The sequence below is a fragment of the Gouania willdenowi genome, unplaced genomic scaffold (assembly GCF_900634775.1).
Source record: "Gouania willdenowi unplaced genomic scaffold, fGouWil2.1 scaffold_51_arrow_ctg1, whole genome shotgun sequence".
Classification (NCBI taxonomy): Eukaryota; Metazoa; Chordata; class Actinopteri; order Blenniiformes; family Gobiesocidae; genus Gouania; species Gouania willdenowi.
In genome coordinates this window covers 412,987-429,911 of record NW_021145215.1, presented here as the reverse complement: position 1 = coordinate 429,911, position 16,925 = coordinate 412,987, and the positions used below count along the sequence as shown (strand labels likewise).

At 37.2% G+C, this 16,925-nt stretch overlaps 1 protein-coding gene and 1 long non-coding RNA gene across 2 annotated transcripts; one reads left to right on the top strand and one right to left on the bottom strand.

Moving 5' to 3' along the window:
- Window positions 1-773: 773 nt before the first annotated feature.
- LOC114460584 (uncharacterized) lies at window positions 774-10,391 on the top strand. The gene is made up of 4 exons (XR_003673681.1): window positions 774-969; window positions 5,130-5,279; window positions 5,377-5,609; window positions 10,187-10,391. It is a non-coding gene; the product is annotated as an uncharacterized LOC114460584 (long non-coding RNA).
- LOC114460576 (V-set and immunoglobulin domain-containing protein 1-like) lies at window positions 4,737-10,254 on the bottom strand. The gene is made up of 3 exons (XM_028442493.1): window positions 9,955-10,254; window positions 5,199-5,558; window positions 4,737-5,123 (listed from the first exon to the last, which is right to left on the bottom strand). The coding sequence occupies exons 1-3, from the start codon at window positions 10,007-10,009 to the stop codon at window positions 5,017-5,019; spliced, it is 522 nt and encodes a 173-aa protein (XP_028298294.1). The 5' UTR covers window positions 10,010-10,254; the 3' UTR covers window positions 4,737-5,016.
- Window positions 10,392-16,925: the final 6,534 nt, after the last annotated feature.

Here is a 16,925-nt window from a genome sequence, read left to right as displayed (position 1 = left end):
AGAATAAAAACTCATCATTATTTCTTTAAAAGTGGTTCAACAAAGGAATTATTTAGATAAATGATCAAGAACAGGTAATTCATTATAATGAATTCATCACAACTTATTAAAGCACAATCCCTCTGTCAGAATATTGTACAGTTTCAAACATGATTTTAAAATGTCTGGAACAACTTATAAACAGTTCAAAATCATAATAAATAACAAAACATCTTTAAAAACATCAAACATGCAAAACTGTCACAGAAAGATTGAACTAGTGTTGACATCATGTACAGATTATGTATTGGGTTCGATACAAGAAAATGATATGGCTTAGTCAGCTTCGTGTTCTGGTGAATTTATTGTGCAGGTCCGCCCAAAAGTGCAAACAAAAAAAAATGACTTTGCCAAAACCAGATCCACGTGCACTTCTTTCTATAATAATTACAATATTTACAATCTGCTTCGTCCTTGCCAAGATTTGGTACCTTCCATGTACTCAGCTCCCCCTTCAAGCACACACTCCTCTCCTGTCGTGTTGAAGGCCCTTTATATAGCCTGAGGCCCCGCCCCCAACACAATGAAAATAAAAAAACCAACAGTCTCTCTACACACAGAAACGAAATCACAAGATAAGTATTTTTTAACAAACTACAAAAAGATCTAACCACAATAATATATTTACTAATGACTCAAAAATTCCCCAAAAGAGAAAATAAAACAATTCTGCATTGAGACCGTAAAGTCACCTGACATCCCGTGACGTCACTCATGCACGCCCTGCATATGACGCAATATAATGCGGAAGACGTATTCACTCAGGTTGGCTGGGTAAGTGTATGAATGAGTGGTGTATACCGGTGAAATGTTTGCAACTTGGAGAAACTATGGGTGGGAAAAGAGTTGAGCAGCGGCCAAGTGTTCACCCATGGCGGCTGCGGTGGCTGATGACACGAACCCTGAGGACCGTGGTAAACGGATGAAACGGTAAGGAAAAGCTGATCTGACTGAGTGTGAATGTATATGTGTGCGTTATCGTCGTGGCGGCTCCCCCTTCACTAGCTGACGGGGCTACTCCGTCACAGATTAAAAATACATAAAACAAGATAAATAATAATAATAACTCTTTACATTTAAGGTGACATATTGAGTCTTTGATTGTACATTGACTGTATTTATGTATATGAACCCTTAACAAATATCAATCCTTTGGTCCTCGTCTTATTCTTTATTGTATTACTTTTATGTATCTTATCCTGCAAATATTATTGTATTTTACTATTAAAAATGTCCTCCTAGACTATTAATACAGCACTAATGACACGTACTGTAAGTCATCTCATAGGAACAATGTCAATGATGTTTATTTTGGAGCCAAAACTTTTTGGAGCCAAAATGTGAAGGTTAAGGTCACATCAAGTGTCAAAAACCAACGTTTTCCATATCTCTGTAATTATTGATCGTACAAGTTTGATGCTTACATTTATGAAAAGTTCATCTCAAGTAGAATATTTTATTTCATAGAACCAAAGCTGTACCACCTTCCAGTAAAAACATTAGTAGGGGTCAAAGTTCATGACGTCACAAAAACAAGACTTTTCTCTATAACTTGGCCACACATTGAGATCCAGTGTTCAGACTGGTACCATTGAACGACATTTCCTTTCAATGTGTATATTCTAATATTTAAGGTCAAGGTCAGTCTTCTGTTTTTATTTAATTTAATTTGTAAAAAGAACAAAGTCGTCAATAAATCCAGATACAGGTTATTCACCTTATGAATACAGGTCTGGACTAGTTTCTGATATATTTTCTCTGTTATGTTTTATAATAAATGTGTTCTTTGTATCTCCTGTGCACACTGATCACTGCTGTTTCAACAAACAAGCGTGTGTAGTGTATAAAGTTCTAATAATATAATACATTTAACTGGACAAAGTTTAACTTACACGTATGAAACGTGCACTGATAATGAAACACAGGTAAACAAAGGTAAATAAATACCTAATATTTAGCACACAAATCGTGTGCGTGCGTGTCTAAAAAAGAAACACATTGTTTAAATGAAAACCTAGATGAAATATTGTTCCTTTAGAGGTAAAAAAAAAAAGAAGCATGTTCATATTTTGAAACAGATTCTCTAGGGTCATTTTCATTAAATATAATAATGTATGTGTTAGAAAGGCTCCAGATGTTTTAAGTTATTAAGCTAAGTCATTGTTTCTTATTATTTGCATTTATTGTGTCCACCTTAAGAGCTGACGTTAACTCACCCGTTCCACGTTAACAGCATGAGCGCTGATCATTAGCAGCTGCACTGGAGAGAAAACTATAGTTAAGTTTACTTTCTTTCTCTTTAAAGTCTATTGTGCAGTGTTCAAGTGTTGGGGTGTCATTGTTGGATGTAAGTACAGTATTTGGTTCATTATTGAGTGAGTGTCTGCTATACCGTTTGTCTCACGCGCTGTTATGACTGTGTTTGTATGATACGACATCAGATTTCTGCTGAAGTTCACACTGTGCTTTAAGTATTTTCACTTTAGATTTCTCGGTGGTTTATTGTTTAAATAGTTTATTTAGGTTAATAAGCACTTTACTAAATGTGTAGTATTTATATTGTGTTAGTCTGCTGTCTGTTTGGACATGCCCATGTTGTGTTGATTGACTGGTGCATCGCAGCCTGTCTTAGATCTCTATTTAAGATAAACTGATGCCATTTACGGCTGTAGAAACCTTTATTTAGTTATGGTTTACTGTTTACGTGATTTGTAATGGTACAGTAAATGTGTGTCAAAGTTATTGTCTTATTTGAGATTGATATTTAGATTATGTGATGTGATAACCTGTGTATTAGAATTGTACAGTATTGTTATGTGATATTGTGGTATTATTTTCATTATTATTTCTTGTCTGTATTCTACAGAACCACACACACACCTGTTTAGAGCTGTACCCATTGTTTCATCCATCTTCATGCCTGTTATTCACCTGTGCCTGCAACTATTGACTAAACCAGGGGTGTCCAATTCCGGTCCTTGAGGGCCACTATCCAGCTCTGCAGAAGCCTGATAACGATCCTAATCATTTGAATCAGGTGTGTTGGAAGAGGGAAACATCTAAAACATGCTGGATAGTGGCCCTCGAGGACCAGGATTGGACACCCCTGGACTAAACAGTTAAACTTCATCTCTTCAACCTCGTTATTGTGTCCTGACCAACGCCTCGTGGGCAAATGAAGCTTAAACACACAATGAACCAACCTATTATACAGTCCTTCAGTTAAATCTAATCAACAATATGCATGTAGAGAATGTTCATTATTTCAGTTTTAATAACATTTCAATCATGAAAAATATAAGAAATATAATATTTTATAAGTTTTATTACCATCATTGTGTTCTATAATACGCCATATTTCATCATTTTCATGTGAAAACTACAACTATTACAGAACACAATGATGATGATGATAAAAGTGAAAACAACTGGTTAAAAAAGATCCACATGATGAATTGCTTATGTTTGTGTGTTTGACTCTAAAGAATCTTTATAGAAATATGAAAAACATGAAGACTATTTTAATCATGGAGGAGGTTGTGTGTGTTTACTTCTAAACTATATTTCTACTTCAGACTGATTCATGCTTCATACATGAAAACTATGTTCTGCTCTAACCTGTTATTACATGAAACCATCCTCATTAAAACACACACAGAGACATCTCCATCAACCACACACTTCCTTGGATGAGTTGTGAGCCCCGCCTGCCTTAATGCACACAACACAGCAGCCATGTGGCTGTTACTGTACATGATTACATCATTGTTATGGGTAGGCTGGGCCTGACAGGCCTGTAGGTTTTTTCTGTTTTCTCTCTCTGTCATTCAGTGACTAACGAGGGGTGGAGCCACCTGATCAGGAGCTGCTGATTGGTTCTTCTCTGCTGTGTAGGACCAATCATCTCTGGAGCCAGTCTTTATAAGGACTGCTAGATGGTCTCTATCTATCTACTACATGTGCTGGTTTAGAAACCACTTCTGTTGGTCATTATAAGGAGGTACAGGATTCAGACCAGTTGGGTACCCTACATTTACAGCACGTAGGTAACGTTGAGGTTAGTACCAGATTAGATAGTCAGCCTTTAAGTTCTTTTTGTTTCTGCTGTGATTAGAGAGGTTGATAGACTGAGGTTTGGTTATGTAAATTATACTGATTTAGAACAACCTATTGGTTCCTACCTCCCCCACATCTGGATTAAAAAGTGCTGATCTGATAAATAAAAGGCTTGTTTGTTTTTGTTGTGGTTCTTCAGTTGTGTCTGTCTGTTTACAGTCTACCTTTTTGTGGGTGCAGCACTAGGTCCATCAGGTGTTGGAAGGTGGTCCTGAACAACACAAATGGAAGCGTGACTAATTGGTAGAAACTGTATGGAATGGAGAAGGTTGATGAGAGAATCTGCCAGTAGCCCTTAGTTAAAAACCGTTCCAGGAGGTCATCAACCTGGGGCATAAGATATTCATCACACAGTGACACTTGATTTACCTCCTGACAGTCCACACAGAAACATGTTTATGCTGAGGTAGTCTGTAGGGTCCAGAACATATCATTACCCTGGGGTGTGTGTCTATTTTATGTTATATGAGTGTTGTACGCCCAGGGAGGGGGAGAACACATCTGTTATCTGTGATGGTCAGAGATGGTGATTAGGGAGTGAGGTCTGATTGTCATTTAGACAAACTAGACAACTGCCTCAGTTATCATTACTGGTTTTATTTAAACACAACCTTCAGCTGATTTTTATGAGTTTATTTATGTCAAAGAATCTGAATGTGTTGAAAAAATGTGCATGTATCTGTTATTGTTTCACATGAAATAAAGACGAGCAAGAAGAGATTCATAAAAGCAGAAACAAAACATCTATCAAAGAACAACAAACAAATCACTCATTTAACACAAGCTTAAACACACACACACACACACAGATGAAACATAAAAGTAGAACCTTCACCTAATGTGTGCAGTGAGTCTTAATAACTAAAAATACACAAAGACAAGAAGAACCAACATACAGAGATAGAGAGAAGATCTCAGTCTCTCTGATGTGTTCTTCACTCTATACTGGTTCTGCTTCTCTGGTGTTCCTGTAGAGCAGAAAGAGGAGTGAGGTTCTCTCCAACATCTGATGAAGTAGAAGAACAAACTAAACTCAGACTCACCTGGAGGACCAACTCTCAGACTGATGGAACAGACTGGATCTCCACCAATAACTGATCCAGGAACTGATCTCTGCTGACGAGGTGAGTTTCTCTGGAAGACTCGACACTCATAGGTTCCTTCATCATCTGGTATCACGTTCTTCAGAATCAAACTGATGTTTCTGTTCTTTATCTGTAGATCTACTCTGTCTCTGTAGGACTGGAGCTGATATCTTGGATCAACTTTGTTTCTGTACAGGAGAACGTATCTATCCTTCAGATCAGTTCTTCTCCATTCCACCACAGCAACGGTTCCTCCATCAGGAACTTCACATGGTAGAGTGACGTCATGTCCAGGTTCTACTGAGATGATCCTTTGGTCTGAGGAGAAACGACAAGACAGAGATGTTGATCAGCCAATCAGATCCAAAGGTCAGAGAGAGATTAATGGTTGATTCTAAGCTGTGTGTGTGTCACACTGTGCTGTTACACAACGTGTGTAACTGACCACCTAGGATAGCTGTGGCTTCATGCATGTTCTGGGTTCTTTTTACCTTTCTGGAAGAGTTAGTATAAATTACGCAGGTACTGTTCAGTATCACCATATGTTTGATGTACAAAAACTTGAATACCATTCCACTTTTAAAAGTTATTTTAGTTCATGTCACAGAAAACTTGTTCCACTCCGTTACTGTCTCCTTCTTTGAACTAAAAAAGTTTGTCACTTCCATAGCTGTGACACATGAGCACAGCATGTCAAGTATCTTCTCCATTTTAACCTGGGAAATAAGGTGGTCAATCGGTGCCAATTTCCCTTATTTGGGAGATCGGCCGATCTTTTCTACCTCTGCAAACGTCTTAAAGGGGACATATCATGGTTTTAAATCCTTCCTTTTTACATATAAATCATACAGTTGTGGTCTTTATAAAGCAGAACTGCAATGCTTGGGTCTGAATTCCTCATTATTATAGCTCCACCCCTTTTCTGATGTGCTTCTGAGAGCAACTCGTTTTGGTGCTGTCTCTTTAAATGCAAATGAGACACTTCATACCCCGCCCCCTCTCCAGGTTGCAGAGGTGACACTCGGTTCAACTCCACCCTGTTCGGCCATTTTTGTAGTTTGATAGAAGAGATACGATGATGTAGCGGAGCATAAACTTTTTATTCACACGTTATTTACTAAATGTCAACAACGTTAGACTTGTCCATCCAGCCTTACATGTTCCAGCCAGAGTCTGACCCAGTGGAGCGAGATGAAAATGAAGATGAAGAACCTGCAGAACCCTAACAAGTGAGCTAACACAAGCACCGAGCTAACGCTAGCGCCAAGCTAACGTCATGAAATGCATTTTAATACAGTCTTTTCAAAGACAAAAACGTCAAAATGAAATGACTAATGAAAACTTTAGACTTAAATTAAATCACGTAGGCCATATCATCAAGGATCTAAAACGAGCACACAGCGCTAACATATGAAGACGGTGCAACTGCTAATGCTAACAAAACAATGACAGGGACGTCTTATCATCACTTTTTAGCGTTATTTACAGCTTACCGAAGTGCTCTGTTCATCGTCTCCAAAGATAGAAGGAATTGAACCCTCAATCAGACAAAGTCTTTCTGTAAATCCTTCTTTATACTGGTGGAGGTTGATGAAGCAGTCATCATTGAAGTGCTTCACACACACTAAAATGACCTTATCCACAGATGTGGTACATTTCTATAAAAAATAAAACTCAACCAGACACTTTGAAAAGGTTCTGATGCTGGGAGACGGTGTAATGAAGCGTGTGGGTTACTACATCCAACAACCCAACATTTAGACTTATCCTCTCGTAACTTCTGCATCCTGGAGCTTGGACTACAAAATAAAAGCCAGAAATAAAAATGGCGGATTGCTCAAAGTGTTGGACCTGGAGTTGATGAACTAATTTGGCAGTTCAGCTGTAAATACTGTGATGTAATAGTTCAAAAAACGTAATAGAGAATAGAAAAATCAAAACAGATTGAAAAATATGAGCAAAACAGAATATAAAGATATCTATGGAGCATCTGAAGAGATTAATTTGAACTTTTCTGTACTTCTAAACAATCTAAATATACAACAAAATGCATTTAAGGGCTAAAAAAAAAGTGGATTTAACATGATATGTCCTCTTTAAAGTTCTTTGTAAAGTCAGTCACTGTCCTCTTCTGCTGGGAGATGACTGACAGGCCCCGCCCACCAGATCATGTGTGTGTGCATGCTGCGCATGCCTCTAACACAGGATAACAACAGCAGTCAGCTTAGCATGTCGGCAGTTTTACACAAAAAAAGAGGACAAAGGATCCTGTAGCGCATCAATAAGTTCTGGTGGAGCAGCAAACAAAACACTACGTCATTCACTATAAGACACCACCACATCGCTGAGTGTAGAGCATTTGAAGCTAGAAATCAAGCTAATGCTAAAGCTAATGGAGCAAACAGCCACTGATCAGTGAAAAGATCAGTTACTATGAATAAAATGATGGGTTTTGTATATGAATAAAAACCTTCCACTAATGTATAAGTGACTGTAATAATAAAACAACTAACCTGTGTCATGTTTATTCTGTCATTACACGTTAACTTAGGAAAATGTTACACATAATGAACTTTATTATTTCTGTAGAATGTTTAACTTTTAGGAACTTTTCTCCTATAAACTGTTGCAAGTTATTTTCAGAATCATATTTTTACATTTAAATATCTACAAAGCTGCTGCATTTGGACATTTTTTTTTTAAATTTTTGCTCTACATGGAAACATAAAACTCAGGACACTTTATTGTTGGTTTACCATGTTTTTATTAGTTTGTCCTGTAGATTATTATATCATCTACCACAAACCCTGTGATTTTCTTTATTCATAAACCTAAATACTACTGACTGTGCACTTTATTTTAAGCCAAAGAGCTCCAAACAGGTCTGCAGTGGAACCTGATAAGACACTGTTATTTAGTTTTTAAAATGTGAAAAATGAAAGACTAAAGGAAGTGATATAAGTTAATATTTTGGACAGCAATGTTCTGAACTTTATATTTATATTTGAGATAACTACCTCATGTGTAGTTAAAACCACATGTTTGTATCGTTTCATAGATATTGTTCAATGTTTTACAATAAAATAAGATTATAATATTAAACATGTTTGATGTCAGTTATAAAAAATAAAAAAAAAACCTGGATCTGCTGGTCAGGCTTTTAAAAAAATCTGTGATCGGTCAGAAAATTGCAATCGGTGCACCCCTAGTGGTTATGCATTTTTACTTTCCACTGTGTTACCATCAACTGTATCCATGGAAACCCCAGAATAACTTTGTGATGTGAATGTTTAAAAGCCAATGAAGGACATGGGGTATTAGAACAGGAACCATTGAGTAGTAGCTCAGTGTGTGATGGTGTGTCCACTCCACTCCGTTACCACTAAAACACCATCATTCAAGCCCACGTTAGTAAGAACATTAGCTGCTAATGCTAATCATACAGCATAGCTAACATGGAACATTAAAGGGGAGGTATGAGGAAAAAATTAACTTCCTAATGGTTTTACTACAGTGATAAACATCATTTAGCCTCATTCAGAGGAACAAAGTGTAAAAAGTTCTGTTTCCTCCCTTGTTATTGCACATTTTATAAAAAGTCAGCTTTAAACGGGACAGTTGGATTTTACCGATGGTGTTGGGAGTCACTGCTCACCAGCCTATGGAGTGAGACCTGACATCCCTCATGAACTGAGGAGGAAACGATGGAGATGTTAACAACGAACTCTGTTGTGGAATTAGACGATTTCCAAATTTTATGTGGTGACAGAAGACGGAGAGCGGAAAGGAGGGGGTCTGGCTGTGTTTGTGAATGATAGATGGTGACGCATCACTATATCAAGATGTAGTTTTGTAGTAAGGACATTGATGTGTCAGAGGAGGAAGAGGATGTTTGTCTGACTCAATAACAATAGCCGCTTAAATATCCATGTGTTTTACTGTAATGTGCAGTTTTTTGGCTGAAAACAATAACAAGTGTGTGGATAGAAAAAGATAATCACTAGTGATCAGCTGTGGTGTGTGGATAGGGTCTACAGACACGCCCACTCAAGGCAAATTTATTTGTATAGTGCATTTCATACACAAGGCAACTCAATGTGCACTTCGTAGGTCACGAATCAGCCTGTTTTGAGAGTTGCTCAGAAAGTGACTTTTCAGAGGCTAAAACTCCAGAAAACAGGCGAGTTTAGGAAAATAAAGCTCAAATATTATGTTGTTGGGGTTCTTGGAACAAATGGAGATGATGGTGAAAAATAACAGAATACTGGACCTTTAATCAAGCTACTGCTACCTTTACAAATGCAGTGTGTTTTCCTATTATCACCTAAATTTTCCATTTCTTTCCTCACTTATTCATCTTTTCCAGTAACTTTTGTCTCTTTTTCTTATACTTCTTAGAAGACAATGTTCTACATGTTCGATTAATTTGCCATCATGGACATCATATTTGTTTGTTTCCTCTATTATGGCGTTTAACGCCCCAGATGTGACGTCACGTCAGTGAATACTATCGATTAGGACGCGACTTTTCATTACTTTAACACGATATGAAGCATTTTTATTAAAAAACGGACAAAGTAGGAAAGTATTTCAGTTTCTGTAAAGCTACAATTACAGTTTAAGCTTGTAGTGGCTCTGTGTTCTCCGAGAGTGATTCAGCATTTAAACTTTAACAGTATGTTTTGCTGAGTCAGCAGCTCACGGACAGACTCACCTGCAAACACCAACAGCAAACAAAGAAATAACAGGAGACGCTGATCAGTGTCCATTTGTAACGTTACGTGATCGCCCTGAAATGTGGAAAAAACAGGAAGGGCGGGGTTTCCATGTTGAGCTAACGGTTCTCCGCTCCATTCTACGCTGTCTGTCCGTAGTGTCAGTGTTTTACTGACGCATCTCTGATGTAGTTCTACAGCTGTTCTTCTTCTGTGGTGTGAGTTCTACAGCTCTGTTGGTCCTGTTAGCTGATGACGGAGCTGGAAACCAGAGTCAGACACAAACACGGGAATCTGTCCAACCTGGCAACACTGGTTTGGCTCTAAAGATGGCGCAGGCGCACTGAGATTCTCTACAATGTCAGTACGTGACTGCTACGTACTGAAATGTTTTATTTATTTGATTTAAATCAAATAAACATCTTAAAACATCACATCAGTCCATCCATTAATAAAAAAAATCGACCAATGATTGGAAAAAAAATAAAAAATCAGTGGTGAATTTTGAGACTGCCCTGACGTCACGGATCAACAAACGTCACCATTGGCTGATAAAAGTGATTGACAGATTCATCAGCCAATCAGGTGTGTTTGCTTTCAGCCAATCATTTGACTTCATACATTTTCTCCACTCTTGTTAAAACACTGCGTATGAACAGACATATCAGTAGCTCTGCAGTTAGTTTAATAGTGTTGTTATTGTCACTTTTAACCTCTTTTCATCATATTTCATTTCCTGATTATTTTTGCTAATTTAACCACATTCATCATTTCTCATGACCATTATTTATCAGTTTGACACTTTGAACCATTTTATTAGTGATTAAAACCATCTTTAAGATGACTATAATAATAATAATAAACGTTCCTGGATAACAGTGGATATTATTCAGATGAATAAATAAATGTGTTTATCACAGATTCATAGAACAATAGACCATCATTTTACTGACTTTATGGATGGACCCCAAAAATCTCTCCTTTATTCCCCCTTATAGATGGTCCTGTCTCCACATGACTGTTCTTCAATGTTCAACCACCTTCAGCTCTCTGAGACCTTTATTTTGGAGGGTCCCTGCTCTCTGGGACCTTTTTTTTGGAGGGTCCCCGCTCTCTGAAACCTTTATTTTGGAGGGTCCCCGCTCTCTGGAACCTTTATTTTGGAGGGTCCCCGCTCTCTGAAACCTTTATTTTGGAGGGTCCCCGCTCTCTGAAACCTTTATTTTGGAGGGTCCCTGCTCTATGGAACCTTTATTTTGGAGGGTCCCCGCTCTCTGGAACCTTTATTTTGGAGGGTCCCCGCTCTCTGAAACCTTTATTTTGGAGGGTCCCCGCTCTCTGAAACCTTTATTTTGGAGGGTCCCCGCTCTCTGAAACCTTTATTTTGGAGGGTCCCTGCTCTATGGAACCTTTATTTTGGAGGGTCCCCGCTCTCTGAGACCTTTATTTTGGAGGGTCCCCGGTCTCTGAGACCTTTATTTTGGAGGGTTCCTGCTCTATGGAACCTTTATTTTGGAGGGTCCCTGCTCTCTGGGACCTTTATTTTGGAGGGTCCCTGCTTTCTGAGACCTTTATTTTGAAGGGTCCCCGCTCTCTGAAACCTTTATTTTGAAGGGTCCCCATTCTCTGAAACCTTTATTTTGGAGGGTCCCTGCTCTCTGGAACCTTTATTTTGGAGGGTCCCTGCTCTCTGGAACCTTTATTTTGGAGGGTCCCTGCTCTCTAGGACCTTTATTATGAAAAGGTTGAGAACCACTGCTTTAAGAGAGGGTTAGGTTTACTTGGTTTAAACTTTTTCCTGATTGTAGTTTTTTTAAATTGTTTTGTTTGTTTCAGTTTCTGTGTTTTCTATAAATATCAGGATTATTACAGAACAAATTAAATGAAAAAGGATATTTTAGTTTTTAAAGTAAAACTCATGGACTAGAATCAGATGTAAGTCATTAGAAACATTAGTGACTAAATGACGTTGGTTCTGTTGTGGCACTAATCACCCAGCAGAGGTCACTGTTCTGCAGAGGAAGTTTAAACACTAGGTTATTTAAAAAGGAGTTAAAATAGATAGATATAGATAACAGAAGTTTATTATTTACAGTAGAGAATCAAATCAGAGCTAATGAGAGAATCTACAGCACGGTCCTGTTTACAAAGGTAGAAGGATTTTAGATCTTTTTATGGAAAAACAAACCATTCTATCAGAAAAGAGGTCACCTGTAATCAGAGGAAATCATTCACTTTTCATACTGAATAATATCTTTAGATTCATTATTCATTTGTTGATTACTCAGAGAATAGTCTAATGTATGGAACATTATCACCTAATTATTCATTTGATCATATGAGTGACTTTAAGTTTAAATGAAATTCTAAAAATGCCACTAGCTCTAATAGCTCTATAAACTTCCATAAATCAGCTCCTGGATGCTGATCTACAGACAGATTCTATGGAACAATGAAAATATTCAGAATAAAAACTCATCATTATTTCTTTAAAAGTGGTTCAACAAAGGAATTATTTAGATAAATGATCAAGAACAGGTAATTCATTATAATGAATTCATCACAACTTATTAAAGCACAATCCCTCTGTCAGAATATTGTACAGTTTCAAACATGATTTTAAAATGTCTGGAACAACTTATAAACAGTTCAAAATCATAATAAATAACAAAACATCTTTAAAAACATCAAACATGCAAAACTGTCACAGAAAGATTGAACTAGTGTTGACATCATGTACAGATTCAAAATACATAAAACAAGATAAATAATAATAATAACTCTTTACATTTAAGGTGACATATTGAGTCTTTTGATTGTACATTGACTGTATTTATGTTTATGAACCCTTAACAAATATCAATCCTTTGGCCCTCATCTTATTCTTTATTGTATTACTTTTATGTATCTTATCCTGCAACTATTATTGTATTTTACTATTAAAAATGTCCTCCTAGACTATTAATACAGCACTAATGACACGTACTGTAAGTCATCTCATAGGAACAATGTCAATAATGTTTATTCAACCTTTTTTTGGAGCCAAAATGTCAAGGTCAAGGTCACGTCAAGTGTCAAAAACCAACGTTTTTCATATCTCTACCAATATTTATCGTATAAGTTTGATGCTTACATTTATGAAAAGTTCATCTCAAGTAGAATATTTTATTTCATAGAACCAAAGCTGTACCACCTACCAGTAAAAACATTAGTAGGGGTCAAAGTTCATGACGTCACAAAAACAAGACTTTTTCTCTATAACTTGGCCACACATTGAGATCCAGTGTTCAGACTGGTACCATTGAACGACATTTCCTTTCAATGTGTATATTATAATATTTAAGGTCAAGGTCAGTCTTCTGTTTTTATTTAATTTAATTTGTAAAAAGAACAAAGTCGTCAATAAATCCAGATACAGGTTATTCACCTTATGAATACAGGTCTGGACTAGTTTCTGATATATTTTCTCTGTTATGTTTTATAATAAATGTGTTCTTTGTATCGTCTGTATCTGCTTTAAGTTAAGCTGATATACATACGCTGCTTAATCTAACTTTAGACTTCGTCTTAAATGATAAGTTCAAAATAAATTGGCCAAAACATTTCATGAGTAACGTCTATTCAATGTGGAATTTTATACCTGAAATTTAGTTTTTTTCTATTAGATCTAAATTTGAATTATTATGAAATTATAATGTTGGAAAAGTTCTGTCAAAAAAAAAAAGACTTTGAATCTTCCAACTAGATATAAATAATAAGAGAAGTATTTTTAAAATAATTCACAGATATTACCCATCAAATGTATATTTACAATAAAATAAGAAGATTAGCTGATCCTGTGAAGAACAACCTGAGGATAATTTTTAATCTGTTTTTTTTACCAAATTATGTGAAAACCTGATCAACCTGATCTTTACTTGTATTAAACCACTCCTCTTTTTGTATTATTTGTCCTTATTATCAAAACAATTTTATATCATTAACATAATTATACATTTTGCTAAATGCAAAATAACTAAAATATTTGCTTTTCATCTTTGAACATGAACTCAAACAATATATGAAACTATATGTGACTTTAGTTTAGATGTATGTGTTATTTTAATGTATTTATTTAATGTGATTATTGTGAAGCTTTGCCTCTGTATGTTTGTGTCCTGGTAGTTATTATTGTACGGTATTTCCCTCATTTCTATTTCTAAATAAAGATTAAAGGAAAAAAAAGAGAAGTTCTAGTCTTTCCTGGAAACCACGTGATTGTTGAAGAGCAGCAACAAGCCCCGCCTCCAGCCTTCAGCATGTTGAGGCAGGTTCAGTGATCCAGTTCATCCTGTTTTTAAATCACCTCAGAGAACTTTGCATTACATTCAAATCATCTCTACTTTGTTAGATGATGAATACAGTAGCTGTGTTAGTGTTTGGTGAATGATAGAAAGTCTCCTTATTGGTCCCTGATTCTGTTATTAATGTCTACGTGATCTGAAGCTAGAGCTGCAACTAAACATTATTTTCATAATCAATCAGATTTTTATTTTTTTTAATCAGTTTATCTATAAAACACATTTAACCCCTGTTTAAACTGAAAGAAAAGTGTCTCTCACACAAACGCTCGCGCTAGCAAATCATAAACCAACACTACTGCACGCACAAACACTCGTGCGCACTCGCACACACACACTCATGGTGCACACACACAAACACTCGTGGTGCACCCACACAAACACTCGTGCATGCACGCACAAACACTCGTGCGCACACACACAAACATTCGTACACAAACACTCGTGGTGCGCGCACACACACACAGTGTACACAAACACTAGTGGTGCGCGCGCATACACTGTGCACGCACACAAACAGTAGTGGTGCGTGCACACAAACACTTGTGCTAGCACACACAAACACTTGTAGTGTGCGCACACAAACACTCATGGTGCGTGCACACACAAACACTCGTGCACACACACAAACACTCGTCCACGTACACCAACATTTGTGGTGCGTGCACACACGCACTGTGCCCACAAACACTCGTACACAAACACACTGTGCACGCACACACAAACACTTGTGTACACACACACAAACCCTTGTGCGTGCACACACAAACACTTGTGGTGTGAGCGCACAAACACTTGTGGTGCGAGCGCACAAACACTGATGCACGCACACACAAACACTGGTGCACGCACACACAAACACTCGTGGTGCACACACAAACACTCGTGCACACACACACAAACACTCACACAAACGCTTGTGGTGCACACACAAAAACTTGTGGTGCGCATACACACAAACGCTTGTGGTGCACACACACACAAACATTCATGGTGCACACACACAAACACTCGTGCACGCACACACAAACACTTGTACATGCACACACAAACACTCGTGGTGCGCGTACACACAAACACTCGTGGTGCACACACACACAAACATTCGTGGTGCACACACACACACAAACATTCGTAGTGCACACACACACAAACATTTGTGGTGCACACAAACAAACACTCGTGCACGCGCACACAAACACTTGGGGTGTATACACACACACACTTGTGGTGTACACACAAACACTCATGCACGCACACACAAACACTCGTGCACGCACACACAAACACTTGTGCACACACACACAAACACTCGTAGTGCGCGCACACACAAACACTCGTAGTGCGCGCACACACAAACACTTGTGGTGCGCACACACACAAAGCTCGGCAGGTTAATCAAACATCTGTGTCATGGTCAGTGACATAAATTGCATGACGCATTAAATCGATTTAATAGTTTTAATAGTTGATTTTATTGGTTTTATTGATTTGTTGTTGAAGTCTTATCTGATGGTGTAATAAATGTTTTAGTTTTGACCTCTGGAGAATGAAATATGATAAACTAGTGTCTGATACACATAATACACACACTTCATACCTTTTTAACACATACTGTATGTGTATAGCCACAAAGGCCCTTTATTATTGGTGGAGCTAATTATTAAGTATATATATGTATATATATATATATATACATACACAGGGTTCTCACTAGGAACTTTTCCCATCATATCCTACGTGATATAGAAACTGTTACCTTCATGTGTGGTCCTCCTCCTTTGTACCATGGGGAGTGTGGTACAATGTGTGTGTGTTTATAACTAGTCACAATTGAATCATAGATATTAAAAAGAGAAATAAATAACATATCCACAATGCAATAGTTGATTTTATCTAAACTGGAAAAATACATTTTTACTATTTTTTTTAATTTTTATTTATTTTATTTATTCAGTTTATTTCCGACATGGTTACATTCACTTGGTTACATTGATTTTTTTTTTTTTTTTTGTACATGCCGAAAAAGGAGACAAGAGAAGCAATTTGCTTATTCAGGTCCCGTCCCCTGTTTTGTACATCGAAAATTTACATGGGTTTACATGTCTCTCTGGTCAAAAACATTCTTAAGTTGTTCTGAACAGTCCTTTTTTGTGTAGGATTTATTCTCATCTGTAGTCAGTGCCGTCCTTTTTTTTTTTTTTTTTTTTATTCCTTCTCTCCATCGCTGCTCGTATCAGCCTCCAGTTCAAAAAAAGTTCATCTTGTTTTGTCTCCACATCAAGGCCACTCCAGCTGTTGTCAGCTCCCTTGGCAGTGATGTGTTTTCCACACCACCATGTCTTAGTTCATAAGCAAGGTAGTAATGCAATCCTTAATCACCCCACCACTTAGCAATTGAAATGAATAAATGACAGACCTTTTTTACTCTTGGTTTCCACATTTAATTCAGTCTCCGTAAAATAATCACAGTCTGAGTTTTGTTTCCAGTGTTTATATAGATCTGGGTCCATATCCATGATTACCATCAGTAATGTTGTTGTTTAGGTGGATCCTTCATATTTTCGCAGATCTTCCATCGTTTTGATGAGGATTGGTTTTCCGTTCTCTTCTCCCAGTGGTGTGATGTA

Excerpts from the sequence above, each read along its gene's own strand:
- LOC114460576 (XM_028442493.1), bottom strand. The coding sequence starts at position 10,009 with ATGGACACTGATCAGCGTCTCCTGTTATTTCTTTGTTTGCTGTTGGTG. Across the intron at positions 5,559-9,954 it reads TTTGCTGTTGGTGTTTGCAG|ACCAAAGGATCATCTCAGTA; the intron begins GTGAGTCTGTCC and ends GTTTCTCCTCAG. Across the intron at positions 5,124-5,198 it reads TCTGAGAGTTGGTCCTCCAG|GAACACCAGAGAAGCAGAAC; the intron begins GTGAGTCTGAGT and ends TCTGCTCTACAG.